Source organism: Myodes glareolus, chromosome 27 (assembly GCF_982192425.1).
Source record: "Myodes glareolus chromosome 27, mMyoGla1.1, whole genome shotgun sequence".
Lineage (NCBI taxonomy): Eukaryota > Metazoa > Chordata > Mammalia > Rodentia > Cricetidae > Myodes > Myodes glareolus.
This window is the reverse complement of record NC_142052.1, coordinates 12,301,240-12,324,903: the sequence shown is the minus strand read 5'-3', so window position 1 is coordinate 12,324,903 and position 23,664 is coordinate 12,301,240. Positions and strand designations below refer to the sequence as shown.

Below are 23,664 nucleotides of genomic sequence, written 5' to 3'. Positions count from 1 at the left end.
GTCATTCTCTTCCAAACAATAAAGTATGGTATCCATTTAGATAGATTTGCATTGCGTTGTTACCAAGTAGAGATGGTTTTAAATAAACAGGAGGCAGGGTGCTTATTATACAAAATGCTTGTGCATACCTGGGCTTCAGTACCACGTAGAGCCTTGGAGCAACCTCTGTGGACTTAGAGATACAGCTGTCTGTGTATGAAATGAAGACCTAAAAATTCCAGATCTTTGGGTTCTAACTCTGTAAGAATCGTGGATCCAGAAAGAAGATAGACGCCACTATTTCGTCTGAACAGAGGCAAGACGCCAGCTAAGAGGAATATACCTAAGGTCCTTGCTTACGAGCTGCTTTCTTAGCTGCCCAGTGGCCTCTGGATCCAACTAGAAAGGAACGCCTGCCTCCCTGCCCCTTTATTTGGGCTGCTACTGGACAGGGATGCAGCGATTCCAGGAGCTCCGGAAAACCCCTCTTTAGCCCCGCTTGCTCGCAAAGCGGCTGCATCTGCATGCCAGAGCAACACAAAAAGTTCTGGTCCTTCCAGCTGCGCGGGATTCCCAGGTTGAACTCTTCCCGGAAACTTTGCTTCACAGCTTCTCTTGCGAAATCAAGCGGGCCCTCCCTTCGCTCTCTGGCTTTTTAAAGGCGAGAGCCTGGAGGCAGTGCAGAGCTCAGGCCGGCAAGCTGGCTCTGCATTGCCTGGCAGCCAGTGCCCACCGCAGCTGCGCCTGACCGACGGCCCTCTGGGCGCCTCTCCCGCAGGTGGGTCACTTCCCTGGCTATTGCCTTGTCGCTTTTACCAGAGGCTGAGATCCCTTTTCTGTCTCAGCCCACCTCCAGCCCTTGTTTTCTGAATCCCACTTTTCATCAAGCTGATACTGAGATATAGGCAAACTCACCCCATATCTCTCTCACACAAGAAGAAAAAAAAAAAAAAAAAAGGTGGCCCAAAGCTGCAGCAGGATCAGTTAAGCAATTCAGCCAATCTTTAGCTTCCTGGGGTTGTATTACTCATCATGGTGCGGGGGACTCCCGAGGAGAAATACCCAGGGCTGGATTCTTTCTCTGTGCGACTGTCTTCATATAAATCTGAAGCGCCATGGGAAAGGAGCCTGGAAGTCAGTAGGTGTGCAGGCTAGCAGTCTAACACTAGATCTGAGTACTTCCTCACACCTATCTGAGGCTGAACACTCCTTCTTCCTTGCTCTTAATCTAAATATCCTTAATCAGCTTAGCAACGGCTTTTCCAGAAAATACAGTTTGACATGCAGTTTACGGCACAAGGGACAGAAAGTGTGCAGGTGGTAGGTGGTTGGGGGATTTTCTTTTGTGTTGGCGTTTTTATTTTTCTCTGAATGGCACTGGCCTTTTAATAGATGAATGGTGTGTCCTAGAAAGCAAGTTCCTTGAGCCTTAGAGTGGGGGTGTTTAGAGTTCTATTCCTGGTTCTCATTAGCTGGGCCTCAGTTCCAGAAACCTAAGCTGAAAGTCTATTGGTCCAAGAGTATCCACAGGGTCCAGCTCTACAAGGTAAGAAGCCTTATGACTTAAGATGCTTCGGGTACGAAAGGAGTTGGAAGTCTTGCTAATGTTCCAGGTATAACTGAGTAATTACTTTTCATAATAAAGCAAGATTCGTTTTTGTAAGGAAGCCACCCAGCTGCTCTCAGAGGAGCATCTTAAAACCTCACCACATTTATCATTCAGAGACTACCCCGGGCTTCCACAGCCATTCTTCAGCCTTGCTGTGTGAGAATGTCCAATTCTGTATAAATGGCAGTCGTATAAAAGTCACTCACATGAAAGAACATTTTTTTTTCTGGTGCAGTAGGTATAATTTTATAAAATGGCACATTTATTTGAAGCAGTAACTTTTTTGAGATATGGCCTTTGCAAGGCCCTGGGTCTTTCAGAACACTGTGATTTAGCACGGTGTGAAAGCCTACCTACACGCACTCTACCTGCATGGCAAATATCACCAGTACAGAACACAGGATGGAGCAGTCTCCATCATCAGACTTCAAGGTTGTAAAGTAAAAATGGTACATGTGTACCTCGAAATTGGGTCATAGCGCTTTCTCCAATTGGCGACATTTCTGATTTTGCTGTACTTCACATAGCAACCGGCGTTCAGAAAGGAGCATCGCATAGCCCCGCCTCTGATGGCACCTGCCACCCATAAGCTTACTAAGTGTTGTTTAGAGGAAACCAAATAGATTTTTACGATCTTTTATTTAAAAAAAAAAAAACTAAAGCTATGAAGCCCTGCAGTGTGTGCACGCCACTTTAGAGAAGTGGATTTGCTTGCTGTAGAACTTTAGAGTACTTCATCACGCTGCAAGGGTTACCCCCAAATTACCCTGTATCCTCAGTACCAGTGTTCAAATGGCATAGAACCACTTTCAAAGCATACAGAGCTGATTCTGCAGACACAGAAACACACATCACTTGTCCTCGCTATGTAGCTCCCTCATAATAAACTTAAGGACTGGAAAGATGGCCAGCGGCTAACATACTTGCCCCCAAACCATGGGGATCTGAGTTCAAGTCCTCCGCAGTCTCATAAAAAGCTGGTTCCCAGGGCACACACGTATTATCTCGGCACCGACGTGGCTCCAAGAAGGATTCCCTAGCTCACTGGCCAGTTTGCTCTGCCAAATCGGTGAGCTCAAGGTTTAGCAAGAACCATTAGATAGGAGGAGGAAGGCTAGACAGCAAGATGAGAAGCTAGCAAAGGTAAGAGGCAGGCAAGTAAAATTAACAGTGGAGGAGTAAATATGTTTGAAATGTGTCTTGTACATGTATAAAAATGTTGTAATGAGGCCCATTATTATGTATAATTAATGTATTCTAATTAAAATATATGATGGGAATAATCCAGAAAGATAACCAGCATTGACTTCTAGCTTCCATGCATGTGCGCACACACACACACACACATAGGTACATGTGCATACACCCCATAGACACAATTAATAAATGAATAAATTTAGGTATTTTTATCAGCTGCTATAAAAAATCATTTTCTCCAAAGTCTTACAAACACTGACAAACTGCTGTTGAGAGGGAAGCAAAGCCCACAGCAAGCACGCGGTCACCTGCAAAGCTGGAAAGCTTGTTAGGGCCCTGGGTTGAGTTGTCATCTGAGGAGGCCGTTTACCACCTACAGCTTAACAAAAAAGTCCCCAAGTGTCTGCTCCAAATTCCCACCACAAGAGGCAGGAATAAGCCAGACACAGTTAATTTTTCTGGATGGATGGATTTTAGAAGTTATTTAGAGATTAGACTAGATAATAACCAGAATAAAGTTTGCACAAAGACAGGGTCTCTGAGGTTAGCTGCCTACATCCAAAGAGAATGGCTCGTTAGTTAATGACAAAGACTTCTTGAACTCTCTTTGCATGACGTGTTAAAGCAACTGAGATGCTTCTCGGTGACTTCGAGGTCCTTTCCAAATGGTTCCAATTAACATCTGCTCTTTTGTGAAGGAGAAATCGGCACTGCAAAGAATAGAACTAAGTAAAGAACTGAAGGATAATGACCACTTAAAGCAATGTGTGAGAAGAAAATTACTCAGGCTATATAGAAATAATTTTTCTTCCAAAATAATTGAAGAATAAAGAACAATGGATGCTTATGCTGTTTGAAGATTGTCTTTCAGAAACATGTCATTGCAAGAAGAATGCACTGCTCTACGAAAAGAAATATTTCCACTGTAATTAAGCAGGCAGGACATTGACATCCCGATCTAAATTCTGCACCATGGTCAGAGTTTCCTCACCCATGTGTGGAGAGCTCTCCTCTCTTCATTATACTTTGACAAGAGCCTATTTATGAAAGTAGCTTAGACGTATGGTCCTTTTACATTTAAAGGGCAGCATTCTTCCTAACATCAGAATAAAGTTCACTTTTCTTCTTAAAAGCAAAGAAAATGTATGGGAAAGGTAACTTTAAAAAGTTAGGAGTTGTAATTATGAATTAAAAGAAGACTAAGAAGTAGCAATCTAAGGGTATAGCACATCTCTAAAAGGAGTTATCAGAGGTAAGAGTAAGCGTGCATACTCTTGCAGAAGACCTAAGTTCAGGTCCCAGAGTCCATGCCGAGAAATTCACAACCAGTGGAACTACAGCACCAGGTGGACTCAATGTCCCTGGTTTTCTTGGGCACCTACACACACACACACACACACACACACACACACACACACATATGCACGTGCACACACGTGCAATTAAAAACAAACATTTTTAAGTTGTTAGAATACAAACTGGATAGTCCCTTTGGTCTCTGCCCCCAATATTAAAGGAAATAAAATGTCTTAAGTACAAAGTTGGATCTCCTAACATACCTTTAGTGGGCAAAGCTGGGGATTTAGGGCAGAGTTAATTAGTGTTCAATGGGAAGTATGCATCTTTTTTCTACACCCGCTTTTTTATATATACTATATAAGCACCAAATTTAGCTTTGAGCCCAAGTTAAATGGTGGCTGAAGCTGTAAAAGGAGCAGCGGGCACCCGCCTGGCTAGCTTTACACGGAAACTGTATTCTTTTAAACATTGCTTGGCCCATTAGTTTCAGCCTCTTATTGGCTAACTCTCATATCTTGATTAACCCATTTCTAATAATCTGTGTAGCACCACGAGATCATGAAGTGACTCTGACAGGCTTTACTAAATGTTCTTGTCCCATCTCTGAGGAGATCAGTTTCCTTGATGTGAACTCCCAGTGTCTGTACATCCCTGTGCTTGGCCTTCTTGCACGCATGTTAGTGGTCTGCCCGTGATCTGCGCTCTGCCTGAGACCCAGCTCCCTGAGAACAGTGGCCCCCTGATTCCTCACTTCATCCTTTTGCCCAACAATGCCTGGCACAGGGATGCTATCATAAATGTCCTGGAATAGGAAAGTTTACCAAATCACTCCTGAGAACACTGACTTCTGTGTTGGAACAATGCTACCCAAAGCGGTACCTAGTCCATGAGTATGGATGATGTCTGTATTCTTTCAGTGAACACTGTCAAAGTCCAGCTCTTAATCCTGCCATTTGGAGAGAAGTTTAAGGTTGATCTTTTACATAAAAATTGTCAAAATTATTATACTTGTCTTTTATTAATATACAAAACCGTAGAAATGGTGCTTCCCCAGTTTCCATACATTACTGGGCTGGCATCAGAGTGTGAAGCCCACGAACCATTCAAAAGACCCTATTCACACCAAAGTATGTACATAAACTCACTACCTTGCCGCTACCTGATTCTTCAGCACTACAGAAGTCGGAGGGTGATGTGTTTATCATGTTCAATTCTGTGACAAAGAAAGAGGGAAAAATAGTATAGGAACTGTGAAGATGGAAGCGAAGTTAATTAGTTAATGGTTCACTTCAATTAACACTAACGTACCCGTTGTAGACCTCTGCGAGATTGAGATTCTAAACTATCCTTGCTACGGTTTTGAGTCACTTCTGAAACACTGAAGATTACTTTTGGTGAAGGCAGTACACAGAGGCTCCCTTTGGGAAGCAAAAGTCTACGGCTATTAGATTTTTAGGCCAAACTGTGTTGACCCAATGTGTGAGGACGGGGGATGGGGCCTTTATTGCAGTGCTGGAAATTACAAAGATTGTTTTCAAAATTGACCTGGGAGCCTTGGGGGAAGGGATACCCCTATGGGAAGACGTAGACATAAAATGCAATCAGGATACGAAAAGTGACTTCATCTGCCCACCCAGCTGCTTTCCCAGCTCCGTGGTCACGGGCCTTGTTTGAGAGAGAAGCACGGGCTGTGGGGATAGCGCTGCTGCGGTGATAACTGACTCGAAGGAAAACCCATCCTAACGTGCAGCCTTGCAGCCCGTGCAGCCCGGGGTGAATTCCTTCCTTCAAACGCTCCACACCTGATTTCCGGCTTCTGTCCTGGAAGGTAACTCCACCCACTAGAGGGAGCTCAGATTAAAATCCTGGCTATTGAAAGAAAAAGCTGTTTTCTTGAAGTGCATTTATCAGCTCGCTCTGCTCCGCAGCTTGGGCATCAGAGTATAACAAAAGGGTGGCGGCCATTCTGCCACCTCCTAGTGACCCTCTTAGAGCCACTGGGGTTCATCGCTTAGAGAACTGCTTTACAAGTGGCAGCAAGCATTACCCCAGAGATGAAAGACTAAGCAATCCCCAGAAATTCCTAAAAATGGCAAGGAGATATTTTAGAACAGAATGGAAAGCCCCGTGAGAAGGTTTCTGGGGAGACAGAAAAATTCTTCTGCCCCCTAACTGGTTTAGCAGTTATCAATATCTAGATAATAATTCCCAGTGACATTTCATTTGAATAAAGTCACTTGAAAATTAAAATAACTAAACTACTTCCTAAACATCTCTGACAATAACCAACCCACTAGCTGACACTAAATGTTTGGTGAAATACTGGAGAGGCTGAGCTAAGCTGGCGCTCATAGGACGCATATAGACCACTGAGATGTATAAACCCTGCCGTCAGTGAGAGAAGAATGCTCTCTCTCCTGGTGCTGACCTCTGGCTCCACTCCTGCTGCCAAATTGTTGGTGATTTGTAAGTTGGTCCAGATATAAAATGCCAGCAATGGTCAAGGCAAATTAACCAAGACATGGCTGAATCTCTGGTCATGTCATGTGCCCCAAGCCCCAGGCAGATGAGCTAACAAGCCCAGACAGCAGCTATCAAACCTGTACAGCCAGGAAGCCATAAAACTCTCTGACTTTACCCGACAGATAGTGCTGAGATCTCAACGTGACAGCATGTATCCTCGTGATGCTCAAACGAACTAGAACATCAGTAAAGAACTTATTAAAAATAATTTTCTACACTGGAAATAAAATATGTAATAGGCCTACATTTCTGTGGTGTTATCCATCTCTAGAAGGGAGTAAGGACTCCTGACAGAACTAACTAATGCCCAGCTACTATCACAGCCCATTCCCAGCCAGCATGGGCATTTCACATGGAAGTGTATAAACCACACAGCCTTAATGTAAAGCTTACCTTTCATTACGTTCTTGTGACTTGATCAGTTTGTGCAGAGTACCTATGTCTCATATGCCATCCTGTTGGTTAATGAAATGATGCCCAGATTAGCCATCATCAAATAAGTTTCCCTGCGAGAACAGCATATCTCACTAAGCAATGGATACGATCTATTTTTCGGCAACTAACGAGCAGTTGAGGAATATTAAGGGCAACAACTTCTGGATGAACTCTGTGGGGCACACCTGTTATCTAGCACCCAGGACTTCAGCAGGAGAATCCTACATTAAGGCCAGCCTTAGCTACATAACAAGTTCTAAGCCAGCCTGGGCTACATGGCAAAACTATTTAAGAAAAACAAAATGTCTGTAGCTTTACATAGTTACCAGCAGGTTTTGTGGAAATCACAAAATGGTGATTTATTCGGCTGTGAGCTGACATCGTAATAAGAGAATGGGCAGCAACATGCATGTGTGAGAAGTAAACACAGCTTGGGTAGGGCGGTTGCTCAGTTGGCAGAGCGCACACAGAGCCCTGAGTCCTAGTAAGTTCTGGTGGAGCAGGAGGATCAAAAGTTCAAAGCCATTCTCAGCTACGTGATGAGTTCAAAGCTAACCTGAGCTACACGAGAGTCTGTCTCCCCAACGCAAAAGAGGTATGAATATTAGATGGGCAGTCTGAAAACTAGTTTCTGGGAGCTTTAAATCTCTGCAAAGTTCTCTTTCTCTTCAGAATGCATTATTTTATTTTTACTGTTAATAGGTACAAGCTTTGTATGACAAGCATTGATGGTGTCGATCTACTCTTGTGATTAATGGTTTATTGTAGCTTTATGATCCTTATTCCGTTAAAATGCATGCTGTTCACAGGCTTGGAGTTTCTTCTCAGCTAATCTGTCATATTCTTCAGTTAGTGCTGAGTCGCCGAGTTCTGCAGACACATAGCAGTATCTGGTAACCTTCCATTGCATATGGACAACTGGGAAATTCTCCGGGGAGTACCGAGTACGGCTTCTCTGTTAAGTTAGCTAGTTACATGGACTCTTGCTTTATGAGTCAGGGTCTGTGTAACCCTGGCCAGCCTAGTACTCCTCTAGAAACCAGGTTGGCCTTAAACTCAAAACAACTCTCCTGCCCTTGGTCCCCATCCATGCTAGGATTGCCTCCTGCTCAAATTAAACTATTTTAAACAATGATATTGTAAATATAGCCTTTATTGCCACAACAGATAATGTATACATGCTCGCTTTCCCACCTGACTGCACGGGTTTCAGCTTGATTAAAGATACCAGAAAAAAAAATTGCGTTATCCCAGTCAAAGCTGAATTTCACAGTGTAAGTGTTTCGGTGTGAATGTGCTTCAGATGTTGCAAAAGGATATAGATGCTCTAAAAATTATTCATTATTTAACTGAAATCCAAACTTAATTGGAATTGTGTGCTTTTTACTTATTAAATTTGGTAATCCTCATATACAGGCACCTGCTTACAGAGGTTCAGGCTTGACCTGAACTCAAAATTTAACTGCCCCTTTCTCATAGCAGTTTTTATTCTGTGGCCCTGTTCTGTATTCTTTGAAGTACTTACTACCTCCAAACCAGCCTATTTATTATTTATGTGTACATTGTCCAATTTTTTATAATAATGCACAGACAGGTTTTGAAGCATACAGAGTCAGAGTTCTGACTTTCTACTTCCAGGAAGTCAAAACACTTTATATGAAGTCTGCATTCTGTGTCCCTTCATCCTCAGTGGGCATGTGTGTGTATTTCCATACCGGTGTGTCTGTGAGTGTGCTTGCATGCGTGAGTGTGCTTGCATGCGTGTGCGCGTGCATTCACATGCTTCTGCCCCAGAGTATGTGAGTGTGTGTCCAGGGGGAATAGTGCCTGAGGAATTCAGGTGTTTAAAGCATGATTTCAGAACCTGAGGCTAACTTCTCAGTGGAGGAAGAGGCAGAGTGACTCTAGAGATGGATTCAGCTGCATGACTGCCTTAGCTGCTATGCTTTCCTATGCCCATGGGAGACGTAAGGTTTTCTGAGTTTGGGTAAGATTTCCTTGACAGATGAGACAGAGAAAACTACCTGTGATCTGATGCCAAGTCTTGAGCCTGGCACTCTTTGACTCTGTGCCTTGTGCGGTTTGCACACTCAGCCCTCAGTCTGCCTTTGGTTTTTCATAAAGAGAGGAAATCCAGTTTTCAGCCAAGACTATAGGGAAGGCTTGAGGAGTGATCAGAATCTGGTCATCCAGGTTTGGGGCAAGCTCTCCCCCGCCTTGAACGTGCAGCTGGGGCTCAGAACCACTCGATTTTAGAAAACTTTATAGAAGTACACATTTCCACATCTCTTAATGATCCCAAGATGTCTTTAATGATGATGAAAGAAAGTCAGGAAAGTGTGGTGGGAAGAAAGATACCTGTATGTGCCCTGCCTCCACCCACACTCCTCCAAGCCCCCTTTCCATAGAGGTTCTCTCCACTCGCCTTAGCCCAGCATTCTACTTCCCGAAGCTGAAAGCTGTTCCTTGTGTTGGTGAAAGTGTTCTCTTTAGCTTTGCTTTTAATCACCTCCAGGCCTTTTCATATGAAACTTATTTTTGCATTTTTAGCTTGCATATATATGTGAAATTGGGTTAGCTAATAAATAAACTGCAGTGGTGCATGGAAATAACTGAGGGTGGGTCTTTACGTAGGAATTGTCTTTGGATTCTTCAGAACTAAAGACGTCAGAGGGAGTCTAGAGATTTCCTTCTCCCCTCCACAGCCCTGGGTTTGCAAGCACGCGCCACACCTTTAACTTGAGCGCTAGCTCAGTGTTGAACTCAGGTCCTCAAGCTGACTCTGAGCAAGCACTTTGTCAACCGAGTTATCTTCCCAGCCCAATCAATTAATATTTTAATGAAGCCTATATATTTGTCTCCCAAAAATTCAATTAATTTGTGTTACAAATTTGAATTTTTAAAGCACCAAATTTTTTTAAAAGTATAAGCACTTAAAAGAAATGTTTGTGTATATACAAGATTATTCTACAAATTACATGGCAAAAGGAGTCAGACTAGATATAATAGTCTTTAAAGAATATAGCAGAAAGAACCACTCTATCAAATATATATGCATACATATATATTTATAGGTATCAGCTATCAGTATTGTATGGTATATACAAAGGAACAGATACACACACACACACACACACACACACACACACATCAGTAGAGCAGAATAGAGACCCCAGAAAATGACCCACACCTACATCAACTATTGATTTTTATCAAAGGTACAAAAGCAATTAATAGAATAAGATAGTATCTCAACAAATGATAAATATGCATTTAGTTAACTTACATTGGACACACATGCACATACACTGACCTAAGCCTTAAACTTTGTAAAATAAGCTAAAAATGGATCATAGAGTTAGCTTTTACATTTTAGAAATTTATCTAGAACCTAAACTTCAGGGAGGGCTTTTAGATATCAACAGAATTATCTATAAAATAAAAGAATCAAAAAGTTGATGTCATTAAATGTAAAAGGTTTTTATTTTTTATTTATTCTTCTCTCATTCAATAAATCCTGATCTATTTCTCCTCCGTCCACTCCTCTCAGCACCCTCCCCCACACCCACTTTTCCTCTCCCCCAGATCCACTCCTCCTCCGTTTCCCTTCAGAAAAGAGCAACTCTCCCAGAGATTTGAACCAAACATAGCATAACAACTTACAATAAGACGAGGCACAAACCCTGCTATCAAGGCTGAATGAGGGATCCCAGTGGGAAGAAAAAAATCACAAGAGCACGCAAAAGAAAGACCCCACACACACTCCGTGTTCGGAGTCCCACAAGAACGCCAAGCTACACACCACAGCATGTATGCGGAGGACCTTTCAGAGTCCCGTGCAGGCTCTGCCATTGTCCCTTCAGCGCCTGTGCGGCCTGCTTAGTTATTCTGTAGACACTGTTTTCCTAGTGTTCTCCTGCTCTTCTGCAGTTCCCGGGGGAGCTCCACCTAATGTGTAGCCGTGGACCTCTGCATCTACTCTAACAGAATCTAGGTGAAGCCTCTCTGATGATGGGCTGGGCTCTGGTCTGTAAGTATAGCAGAACATCATCAGCAATCATCTCATTGCCTGGTTTGTTTTTGTTTTTGTTTTTTTGGCTAGTTGTGTTTAGTTCTATCCTGGGACTCTGGGATATCCGGCCTCTGGTACCTGGCCATCCAGGGAGTGTTGGTCATGAGCTTCCTCTCCTGACATGGATCTCAAGTTAAACCAATCGTTGCCTGGCCACTCACACAAGTTCTGAACTTCCACCGCCCAAGCATGCAAGACAGGTTGTAGTTTGAAGGGTTTGTGGCTGGGCTGGGGTCCCAGTTGAACCGCTGGAAGCCTTGCCTGGTTACAGAAGATGACCACTTCAGCCTCCATATCCTCCATTGCTAGGAATCTTAGATATGGTCATCCTCATAGATTCCAGGGAGTTTCCATACCACTCAGTAAAAACTCTTTTTTCTATGAAGACCCTGTAAGACACGAAAGAAACACACACACACACACACACACACACACACACACAAACAAAGCCATAGGCTGGGAGAATATATTTATAAATCACATATCTAGCAAAGTTCTTGTATCTAATAAGTCTTGACAAATATATGAAATATGTTGCCTAATTAAAAAAAGAAGCAAAAGTCTGGGTGTGGTAGTTTGTATCTGTAATCCAGAACATGGGAGGCTGAGGCAGAATGATTGTACCAATATGAGACTACTTTGGGCTATATCGATTTCTAGGCCAGGCCTGAACTAGAGTAAAACTTGATTTCTGGGGAGGGAGGGAGGGAGAGAGAGAGGGAGGGAGGGAAGGAGGAAGGGAGGGAGGGAGGGAGGAAAGGAGGGAGGGAGGGATGAAGAGGAGGAGGGAGGGAGGGAGGGAGGGAGAAGGGACAAAAGACATGAAGCAATGTCTTACTGAGGGTGACATTCAAAAGACAAGTAAGTACCTAACAAGGTGTTCGGTGCCGTCAACCATTAGGAAAATGCTAATTATAACCACGTTGAAATGACAAAGTGGCCAAAATGAAGAATACCGGAACTCATAAATTGCCAAATAGGAGTGAGAACTGTGTGGCCACACTGGACAGTAGTTAAGCGGTTCCATATCAAACTGGGTATGAGCTTGCCAAGTGACTCAGTAGTTGCACCAGGTTGCATTGTTCCAAACAAATGAAAACTTACTGTCATGCCAAAACTTGTATATGAGTGCTCATTGCAGTGGCCCAAGCTGTAGACGGCTGAAAGGTTCGGCATTAGACGAAGGTAACTCTAGGACTGGGACTGCAACTCGGTGGTAGAGCCGTGCTTGGCCCGTGCAAGCTTTGGATTTGGTCTCCCAGAGCACTTGTTTCAGTGAAGTTGTATTCACCTCTGCTGCGGAATGCTACTCAGAAATAGGGGGCAAAGCTGAGAAAACCTGGGTGAATCTCAGGTTTTGTGCCAAGTAAAAAACAAGGCAAGGAAGAAAGCCATCACTTGTGTACGTAGTGTGTGCGGTCGTTTCCGTGGCGGTCTCAGAAAGACAACTATAGTGAGGCTTAATGACTTCCAAACTGGAGCCCCCTGGACAGAGACCGGAGCGGCTATGAAGAGAATGGCTGACAGAGATGCCAGGTGCTAGAACTGTCCTTATCTCCTTGAGACCCCACCCCCACCCCCAGCAATTCTCATTCTCACGGGAAGCCTCAGCGGGAGCATCTCTACAGAATGTTTCCTTGAGTTCCCAGTGCCTGGGTGGGATGCAGAGACAGGGGAGCATCAGGGGCAGGATTCTTCACCTCATTGACAACTGTCTCTGTGACCATCAACGTCCCCTTTGCCATTTGGCAGCTGTGCAGACATTGTGCGTTAGTCCCTAACCTAAGTAAGCACTCTTGTGGAATCACTTTGCATTCCGTGTTTCCCCCCCATGCCACCCGACCCGGGGTCCTGTGTGTCGTGGTCCCGCCACCTTCCCGGCATCGTACGCCCCAGGCGCCCTCCTTCCTGCACCACTGAACCGCACTTGGGTCAAGGAACCTAACCTCTCTGGAAGGTGTTTCCATAGGAAGTAAACCAGCCCTGGAGATTTTCAAAGCTAGGAGACTCTTTCCTGTTCTTTTGACACTGTGTAGTGCCCACAAGGCTGAGGGCAAGAGGATCTGGCTGTTTTAATTCTTTAACCCATTTTACCTTCGGTAAAAGCTCTTGCTGTTTGCTTACTTTCTTACTATTTCCTGTTTCCCTCCATTTTGTATCTAAAAGTAAAGTAGGGTAGGAAATTTTGGGAAACTCTGAGCAAGAACCCTGACCGCCTTCATGAACTCATGTTTGCATGCAGTTATTTTAATGCACAAATACGCGGTAGCCCTGTTTGTACAATACTTACTGTAAGAGATGCCCTATGGGTCCATGCTATTTCTGTGAACACCTATAATTAGAATATTTTTTCCAAGAGCTAAGAATTAAAGTGCTCCAAAGAATTGCTAACTTCTCTCACATTACTTATTTCATTGTTCCAATCATGGTAACTGTTAGGGATATTTCCTAACACAAAATAACCCCAATCAAGCCAAATCAGACCAGATTAAAAGATATCCAGGTTTAAATAGACACATGTGCCCAGAGTGCCTCAGGAACACAGGAAGTCTCCAACCCTACCACCAGAGCCGAAAAGGGAAAACCGCGTGTCCCTTGACCCTCCTAGGGGAGGGGTCAAGGTTTGAGGGGCACAGAGAAAGGGCCTCCAAAGATGGAGGCCAGAGGCTGTGATTACAGTAACTTTAAGTCTGATAATATTTTTCATTAAAAAATTACATTATCATGGCTTATCTTGCAAGCGGAGTCATAATAAAGGATTATGGGCTGATGGTTTATTAGAAACCTGATTCTGGGGAGGTGGAGAGAAGGACAGAGGCCATGGTCAGGGGACACTGGAGAGACGGTACAAGAGGGAATTAGATCAACCACAGCTGTGGATAATGAGTGCTCTTCTCCCCTGGAGCCTTGTGAGGAGCCTGAAAAAATGTGTCAGATGCAGTGCCTGAAGAAAGGCGAGCCACAGAAGGAAGACAGAGGCCACAGAGGCCAGCTCCCTGTCGGTCTGTGGTGCCCCTTGGGCTGTTTGTGTCTGAGTGCTGGACAGACACAGCAATCTAACGGAAGTCTGTGACAAGAATCTCTGCCCAGAGACTAGAAACACGACCCATAGGGCTTAAAGTGAGGCTAGTGGTGTGGCCACAAAGTGCCAACGGAGAGTTTCTGCAACTTCCTCAAGTAATAAGGAAGTGCTCCAGGCATAGAAAAACCACATTGCCTCTTACTGGGTCAAATTTTTAGATCTGTAATTTGCCCAGTGACAAATCTTAAGTTTTAAAAATAAAAACAAATTTTAATAGTTGGAATAACAGCCCAAGGGTGTTACCTTAAACTGCAAGATATGTCCTAAGAGAATACCAAATTAAAATATGAAAAAATTATAAATAAGACACATTCATACTTAATTCATTTCTACATCTGTGTTTGGATAAATTTATGTGGCATAAAGTCATTTCATACAGGATTTTATTTTTAAAAAAATAAGTGGATAGAGTAGGCACATCCTAATCTCTAATTCAGATTATCTTTATATACTTAAAATAACCAGTTATGAAAGCATGATTAATGCTCAAGTTATATACTTTAGATATTAATTAAATAACTAGTGGGTTTTATCCCTTAGATAATGAATAGATTAAATAACCAGTTAAAGATAAGCAGGTTTTTGAGCATTTGTGTCTCAAGCACTGTTTTGAGATAAACAAATTCATCTAAACCTCAATATCTCTTAATCTTACTGTCTCTCATCTCAAAGATGATGTAGCTGAGTCTGAATAACATGCCGAGGCCATGTTGCTGGTAAGAGTCCTTGCAAAGTGGTCTGGGATCTCAGTCTGTTATGCGCATGTCTTAAAAGTATAAGGACCTGAATTGGATCCCCAGACCCATGTAAAAATGCTAATCATAGAGGGCTTTTATAATCTCAGCATCCTGGGAGTGGATACAAATGGGTCCTGGATTCATTGGCCAGCTAACCTAACCTTGCTTAGCTTCAGGTCCATGAGACTCTGTTTCAAAGGAGGTAGATAGCCTTTCCTGATGATAATACCCAAAGTTGTCCTTGAGTTTTACAAACACACACACACACACACACACACACACACACACAAATAATCCAGAAACTAGTGCCACATAGTCAATATCTTCATTTTTACAGAATTTTACAGAAAGTTAGAACACATTATTTTGGTGGTCAAATGGTCCAAATCACCTGGAATCACTGTTTGTAGCAACCTGTGAGAATATTGCTCTAAAGAAGTCAGTCTCTCTGACTGGTAAATTCACCAGTTCTGTAGTTACTATGTATAGTCATCCAATGGGAGAGTAAAAACATTGGAATAAAGTCATGGCGGGAAGGAAGGGGACAGTAGCCAGTCTTTTGAAACACAAAGCAGGAAGACAGAACAGAATGATGTGATTGTCATTCTGGTGGCTTGAAGATTTGAACTACAAAAACAAACAAAAAAAAAGTCATTAACTGATTAGTAGCTGGCCAAATTTGCTGTATACTAGCTTACATCTATGGATGCAAACAACTTTTCAAAGACCAGCGTGCTTCCATATGAAGAGCGTTGCTCAGCCCCAGATAGTTTCCCACATGCGGCCTGCTTATTCCCGCTGAGGGCATCTGCAAGTGGTCTGAAGAAATCAGTTGTGATGGCACAGTAAAGTCCTGTATTTCCCTCTCTCTCTCTCTCTCTCTCTCTCTCTCTCTCTCTCTCTTCCTGTCGAGTGCAAAGATCTACATTTTCTGCGTGTTTTGCAATTGCACAACTTCAGACAAACCCAGCTAATGTAACAGTACTTTTGTCATGAGCCAGACAGAAAGGGAAATTTTCCAAAGTTCCATTTAAAAAAAAAAAAATGACGCAACCTTTATATATGTTTCATGATTGATGTGAAAGCTACGGTGAGTGATCACCGGCTTTATTTGCTGCACATCAGACTCAACTGAGTTTTGCTGTGACCCCACTTGAATAAATGAAGCATTGTCTTTAGGCAGCATCCTCTCTACGGACTTCTCTCTCCTTTGCTTATCTCCTTAATGATCCAGTCTCCTCCTCTTTCCGCACACTGCCTGGAACACAGCGAGAACCTTGCTCCTTCTGACCCTCACGTTCTACCTGCTCATGCTTAACAAATATTTGCCGACTGTCCAGCCCTTGGAAGACAGAGCATTTCTCACCATAGAAAATAAATCATTGAAAATCAGAGCCACCCACCACCCGCAAAAAAAAAAAAAAATAGCCTCTAGATTAGCTAAAAGTTTCAATAAAAATTGAAAAAAATTTTGAGGAAAGTTGCCCTGAAAAAAGACATACTATGCTCTCAAAGATTTTCGAGGAACCGAGATTATTGTGTGAATTGTAGAAATATCAGCACTGAACGCTGATTTTGCTGGCTTCCCAATAAGATGTTCAGCTGTTTTTTTAAAATATTGCACATTTTTCTGTTAATGTCTTGAGGTGTCCCCGTTACAAGCTAATGATCTGGAGGTCCTTTGTATTTCTAAGCCTCTAATTCCCTTTGCTTGTTTTTCAGTAATGGAGACAATGGGTGCAGACGCACTCCCTCTGACCGTGAATTCCTCAGAAAAGCGAGACGTTGTCTGCATTTTTGGAACAGGCGATTTTGGGAAGTCCTTGGGATTTAAAATGCTTCAGTGTGGTTACGCTGTTGTTTTTGGAAGCCGAAACCCCCAGGTGTCCAGCCTTCTGCCCAGAGGAGCAGAGGTCTTGAGCTACTCTGAGGGAGCATCAAAGTCTGACATCATAATCCTGGCCGTGCACAGAGAGCATTACAACTGCCTCGCAGAACTGGCTGACCACCTCAATGGAAAAATATTGGTCGATGTCAGCAACAACCGTAAGATCAATCAGTATCCAGAATCGAATGCTGAGTACCTAGCTCAGTTGGTGCCAGGAGCCCATGTGGTCAAGGCGTTTAATACCATCTCAGCCTGGGCTCTCCAGTCAGGAACGCTAGATGCAAGTCGGCAGGTAAGGCTAAATGAACTCACCTGAATAAAACTCCAAAATCCCCAGTAAATATTTCATTTTCTAATATGTGCTAAGGACAACTTTTGTGGGTTTTATTGAGAAGTGTCTTCTATTGCGGTTCATGTGCACCTCAACTTTTATTAATAGCTTGATGGAACCAAATGAAGTCCGAATCTGGGGTCCTCCTGCCCATACTAAAAGCTAACAGCTGGCTGACTCTTCTTCCCACTTGTGTGAGACTGGCTGCCTTTATGCCGCTGAGATTAGCCGCCGTCATAAATGATGGAGCACCCACACGCGGAAGAAAGATGAGACCCCTCATGCTCCGGTGAACTGATCTTACAGCAGCGCCGTGTGCCTAAAATAACCTTCAATAAAAAGCATGGCCTTTCACCGCCCAGCACACACATGCAGCTCGAACCAACATCTTGCTAGATGTGTTGATTCCAATATCTCTGTTCCGAGAGTATTAGTATACTATTTTTCTATATGGTACTCATATAAAGTTTAATTACAATTATTAAATAAAAATAAGTATGGAATTAATTATTTTAACTCAGGTGTTTGTCTGTGGGGATGAGAGCAAAGCCAAGCAGAGAGTGATGGACATCGCCCGCACCCTTGGACTCACTCCATTGGATCAAGGTTCTCTTGTGGCAGCCAAGGAAATTGAGAACTACCCTCTGAAACTATTCCCAATGTGGAGGCTTCCTTTCTACATGGCGTCTGTGCTGTGTGTTTTCTTCTTCGTGTACTGTGCTATACGAGAAGTCGTATACCCCTACGTGAATGGGAAGACAGACACTACGTTTCGCCTGGCTGTGTCCATCCCGAATCGGGTGTTTCCCGTAACGGCGCTTACCCTGCTCGCTTTGGTGTACCTCCCTGGTGTTCTCGCGGCCATTCTGCAGCTCTACCGAGGCACAAAGTACCGCCGATTCCCAAACTGGCTTGATCATTGGATGCTTTGCCGAAAGCAGCTGGGCTTGGTAGCACTGGGCTTTGCCTTCCTTCACGCCGTCTACACACTTGTGATTCCTATTCGATACTACGTACGCTGGAGACTGAGAAACGCAACCATTACTCAGGTAAGTTTCCTCTCCTCTGTATTTCTCTACTCCTTAAAGCAAAGTGCAGTCTTGCTGTACCACAACCCACTTCACAACTGCAGAGTATGGCTCCCCGAAGTTTGTTCTTTATCTTTAGGGTTTTAGGGGGTTATTTGTTTGTTTTGTTTGTGACAGTTTATAAGTCAGGGCTGGTTGGCCTCAAACTCATGGTTTTCCTGCCTCTGTCTGGCGAGTGCTGGAATTAGAGGCATGAATTATAACATCCACCCAACATCTTCATTTTTTTTTTAAGTATCAAAAATCAGAACCACTATCCCTGGGCTTGCACATGAATCCACCTGTGATCACATAGAACTACTGAGGATAAAACTTAGATTCCAGACTCACTTGGCTCTAGATCTGTAATCCTGGGCTCACAGAGACACTGACCAATTGATAGGTTTGGGACTCAAGAGTCAATAAGCACAAACTCTTAGGTTTCAAGCTTCTGGTTTTAGGTAGATTTCTTTTTGAAGTCTAAATCACTGTCTACTAGGTATGGGGTCTGCCCAGGCATGTACCGCAGAAGCACAAACAATCTCATGAAAGGGTGCTTAGAAATCCATTCATGCTTGGCTTGTAAGAGGTTGTCCTTAGTTAGCCAGAAACCTAAACAATTCTGAAAAAAATTTCAAATACTATCGTATGAATTCTCAAAGATAAAACAACTCTAGTCTTTCGGCATTTACAGCAGAAATGCAATAGCGTCTGCTCTGGTTTTGAAATGAACAGTCTTGGTGTATCTCGTTCAATCCCAAAGGCTATTAGTCAGTAACTCACCAACACTGTGTCCACGAGCATGTCCTCACACATTCCCTAACAAACGCATGCAAGCTTCTTGAGTAAGGATCACACTACACAGCCTGATTCCTCTCACACTGTGATGTGAAAGATGTAATGCTGCATTTGGACACAATCATTATGAAAGACCCAAACTCTGTGTGTGTGTGTGTGTCTGTCTGTCTGTGTGTAACAGAGATAGCGAGACAGACAGAGAGAGAGAGAGAGAGAGAGAGAGAGAGAGAGAGAGACTAAACAGAATATAAAAACCAAAATTTGATGTGATTGTTTGAGAACACTGTGCTTTGTTTGAGAAGCAGAAAGTCATGGGCTGAAGACGGCTAACATATATACTGGTTTCGTTTTAAGATCTACAGGGCAAATTAAAACTCCCTATGTGACTCTAGCAGCAAGAATTGTAACAAAATCGCAGAAGAACCAATTACCTTTGCTGCTCAAAACATTCAAGTGTATTTTTCTAAAACTGTTCCTAAGCAATCAATAACGAACGATACACAATTTGCTTTGGACAAGTAACGTGGAGAGGTGTGGTTCATCACCCCTGAAAGAATGAGGTGCAGAGAGAATCCATGTTAACTGTTTGTAACCTTTCTTAGGCCCTGGCTAATAAAGACAGCCCGTTTAGTACCTCTGCTGCCTGGCTTAGTGATTCCTACTTGGCCCTGGGAATCCTGGGATTTTTTCTGTTTCTTCTCTTGGGAATCACTTCCTTGCCATCGGTGAGCAACATGGTCAACTGGAGAGAGTTCAGGTTTGTTCAGGTAAGTGCTTCCAATTTCAGTGTCTTAGTATTGCAAAATGAGCATAGCTTTTTGCTAGTAGTGTTGCAAAGTGTTACCCTGCCTGATGTTTCACTTGGCTCCCTTGCTTCCCAGTCAGCTCATTAACTGTCAGCTGCAGTGAATAAATTGAGACCCTGACAGGCACACTCCAGAAGGGTTTAATGTTCTGCTCAGGACATCTTGCCAAGATTCCTCACTGCCCCCAGAGTAGCCACTGCGAGTATAGAGTGAGAAAAACTCAAAAAGCTATTAACTAGCTGCGGAGGCACCAGGCGGAAGGTGGGAAAGAACCCAAAGACAAATTTGCACCTTCTGAATTCAACTGTGCAATCAGGGCATACTGATAAGAAAGGGTAGATTTACCGTCATGCTTAAACTTCCATGATACTTGATAAGTATCATCACTCTAGACTTATTCCTGGTCGGTATGAGAGAAATTTATTTTTTTCTATATACCCACCACCAGACAACCTCATTAAAGGCAGTAACTATCCTGGAGACCAGTGATCCTCACAGTGCCTGTCTCACCCAAAGGGGCCACAGAAGCATCACTAGGGAACTCGTTGGGCCACGCCCCAGGCACCACCCACGCTGAGCAACCAGAAGCTCCAAAGGTGGAACCTAGCTGTTGGCTTGAAAAGGCCCTCCAGATAACTCCCACACATGCTCACCATGCGCCAGGATAATAAAAGCAAACCATTAGGAAGTGAACTTAGATTTGGTTATCAAATCCTGCAGTTTCTCCTAGAGGCCAAACGAGGACAAATTCCAAGAATTCAGACAGAAAAGAAAAACTAAGAATTCCAGAACCACAATTTAGCATTCTTCTTCCTGGGAGAGAAATCGGCCGGCAGCTGGTTTTGACAGTAACAGAGAAGAACATAGAACTTGTGGAAGCCATTTGTTTTCATCTCCAGATAAGATGATCAATAAAGAAATTCTCCTCTGTTGATCAAAACAGTGGATTATGTCTCCTAATCTGAAAGAGTTTATTCCTAGGGCATTTCTTTAGTCAAGCCAGGAGAAGAGAAAACTAGCATGTCATCAACAAACAAGTCTTTTTATATTTTTGATGAATTGTTTATCATCCTAAAAAATGTTATAGTTCTTTTCTAGACCTAGCAGTGTCCAAAGTATTATAATAGTATCTATCATGTGTTTGTGGTCATTGCCGAGTAGACTTCATTGCGTGCAACACTTCCCTTTATGATGTGGATGACTTAACACCCATGTTTTTGTTGTTGTTTATAGTCCAAACTGGGTTATCTGACCCTGGTCCTGTGCACAGCCCACACTTTGGTGTATGGTGGGAAGAGATTCCTCAGCCCCGGGATTCTAAGGTGGAGCCTTCCTTCAGCCTATATTTTAGCCCTCATCATCCCGTGCACGGTCCTGGTGATGAAGTTCATCCTCATACTGCCGTGCATAGACAAGACCCTCACGCGCATCCGCCAAGGCTGGGAAAGGAACTCACAACCCTCGAAATCAGCGCTGAACGGAAAACCAGATATTTAGAAGAAAGTTGAATTTGTGGAAATTTCTGAACTATTACAGTGAATGTTTAGAGAATAAGTGCCCAATTAAGAAAGCATTCTCTCCTGTCATGGTCGCAGGTGTATCCTCACTAAAGGAAGTGTTGCCTGACTTTGAAAAACTGACATAGGAAGCAAGCCCCCACTGCCTCTTCTCATGTAATGACTCACCGCAGGCCTCCCTCACTTCCCTTCCCAGGAACCCTGGGACGGCCACTGGGATTAGGTTTGCAGTTTCACACTATGAAACGTTGTAGTTATGGGCAACATGCATGATGTAATGGTTTGCAAAATGCTGGAAGACTGTTTGCAACTTCCTTCTCTAAATCAAGGGCTGAGGTAAGAGAGGAAAAAAAGGAACGCTGGCAGTCATCCTAGAGATGTTGCTTAGCACACCCAAAGAAGAGGCCTGGAAGAAGGAGAGGCAAGGAGGGTTTCCTTGTTTGTTGTGAGGGTGGTGATCATAAGTATTGTCATACTGATCTGGGGTATTTTTGGTTTGGGTGTAGTGCTGAGGATCAAACCTAGGGTCTTATGCATACAAAGCAAATGTAATGTTACTAAGTTACACCCCAGCCCTACCATAGTGAATATGTAGCCATACGTAATCCTTAATTTTGTTTTTAACAATATGGATATTTACTATGGGGAAATATTTTATAACTCAACAAAAATATCTCAATTTTTTTAAAGTACCCATTCCTTGGATGTATGGAAATCTATGCAATTGTCACAACACTCCTCGTCTGAAAGAAATGGGTTGAGGAAAGTCTGGGTAACTATAGAGAGACCCATTGGATTTTTCAATGTACAGTAAGCAAGGGAAGGGCTGATAATGCTTTGTGCAAACTGTCAGATAAGCCAGATTTTTAGCTAGTAAGCTAAACAAATACTATGACTTTTCACTGTGCCGTTTGTTATTATTTAGAGATTGCGGTATGCTTTCTGTATTATATCATCTAAATATAGCTCAATATTAAGCACCTGTGAAATTAATTTCCAGTATAAAGATATAGCTCCCCAAACCCGTCTTTGTTATAATTTTAAGGGGTGAAGTCTTAAAGAAATGATCTGAAACTGTTGGTGTGCCAAAAGCATAGCTGAGAAAATTGTGGAACACTAGGAGGAGCCGCGGCGGATGGGATGTAGCCAGCTCTGGCTTCCAGTGTGGATAGTGCCTTTCCCAAGGTGACCTTTAGCAGGCTTAGCATCCTAGCTCTAGCCTGGAGCTAAAAGGAGATTTTTGCACAGTCTTCCCACATGTCACTGAAATAACTGAAAGGCATTGGGTTTGACATTTTTCCGCCTAATCTACAAAGGCTGTTTATTTTTCATTTTGTTGGCTTTTATTATCACATATCATACATGATGTCATATACTGCTCACAATCCAGGGTTTTTTATATAAAGCTTATATTATATAAAAACGGGCATTTCTTTTACTATTGCTCTGATAGAACATGTAGGCTATATCCAGTTTTTGCTAAAATGACAATTGAGGTAATGTCTTTGTACTAACGATATATTTCTATGTTTTCAATTATTTCCTTAGAATATTTTCTAAATGTTAATAGCATAACATTAAAGAATATTTGATAAAATTTGCTGTTTTGTCGGTTTCTAATGTGACTCTCTCTGTCCTATTGGCACACTGTTACAGAGCCAAGATTTTACTTCAATTTGTGTTTTCTTCTAAACAGTTAAAGATTTGAAGGATGGGTTCCTGTAAATTACCTTTGATGAGCCCATGCAAGCGTGCCAAGAACTGGAGAACTCTGGACAGAGCCAGGGTATGGGGGACAGACTGTGGAGCATCCGTGTAGATGGGAAGAAACACAGCCAATCCCCCGCGGTGCACAGAACAGCCATTTGTGCCTGGGCTCATCATAACACTGACGGAAACGAAAGCACCATCATTGGTCTAGGGAGGCATTTGGAGTCAACCACGCTCCCATTTCAGTAAGGGCTGTAAAATAACAAAATAACATAGAAAACGCCACACCTAAGCAAAGTACACGTAGTGAAAATGTCCTGAATTCTCTGTGCTCTATTGGAGATGATCTATCTCGGGACTTAGTACATGCAGTCTTTGAGTCTGAAATCAGAGAGCCCCAGGGCTTTGGCTCGATAGTTGCCTGAGTTTAGGGCATGACCACAAAGGTTCTGTGGGCCACCAGGAAGAAGCCACTGCTCCTCTCTTTAGCCCTCCCTCCTTCCCAGCCATCCCCTATGGCTCAAAAGGAGCAAAGCTGGCCTTGCCAACAGGTGGGGAGAATGAACTTAGGTCAGATGGCAATGTGTATTTTGAGTGAACTGTATTTCTTTTTT

The 23,664-nt window shown here is 43.1% G+C and overlaps 1 protein-coding gene across 1 annotated transcript; it reads left to right on the top strand.

Annotated features, from left to right (window-relative positions):
- The first annotated feature begins 621 nt into the window (after positions 1 to 621).
- Positions 622 to 22,937, top strand: Steap4 (STEAP4 metalloreductase). Its single transcript, XM_048433623.3, has 5 exons — positions 622 to 757; positions 16,656 to 17,113; positions 17,674 to 18,201; positions 19,620 to 19,784; positions 21,057 to 22,937. The coding sequence occupies exons 2-5, from the start codon at positions 16,658 to 16,660 to the stop codon at positions 21,318 to 21,320; spliced, it is 1,413 nt and encodes a 470-aa protein (XP_048289580.3). The 5' UTR covers positions 622 to 757; positions 16,656 to 16,657; the 3' UTR covers positions 21,321 to 22,937.
- Positions 22,938 to 23,664: the final 727 nt, after the last annotated feature.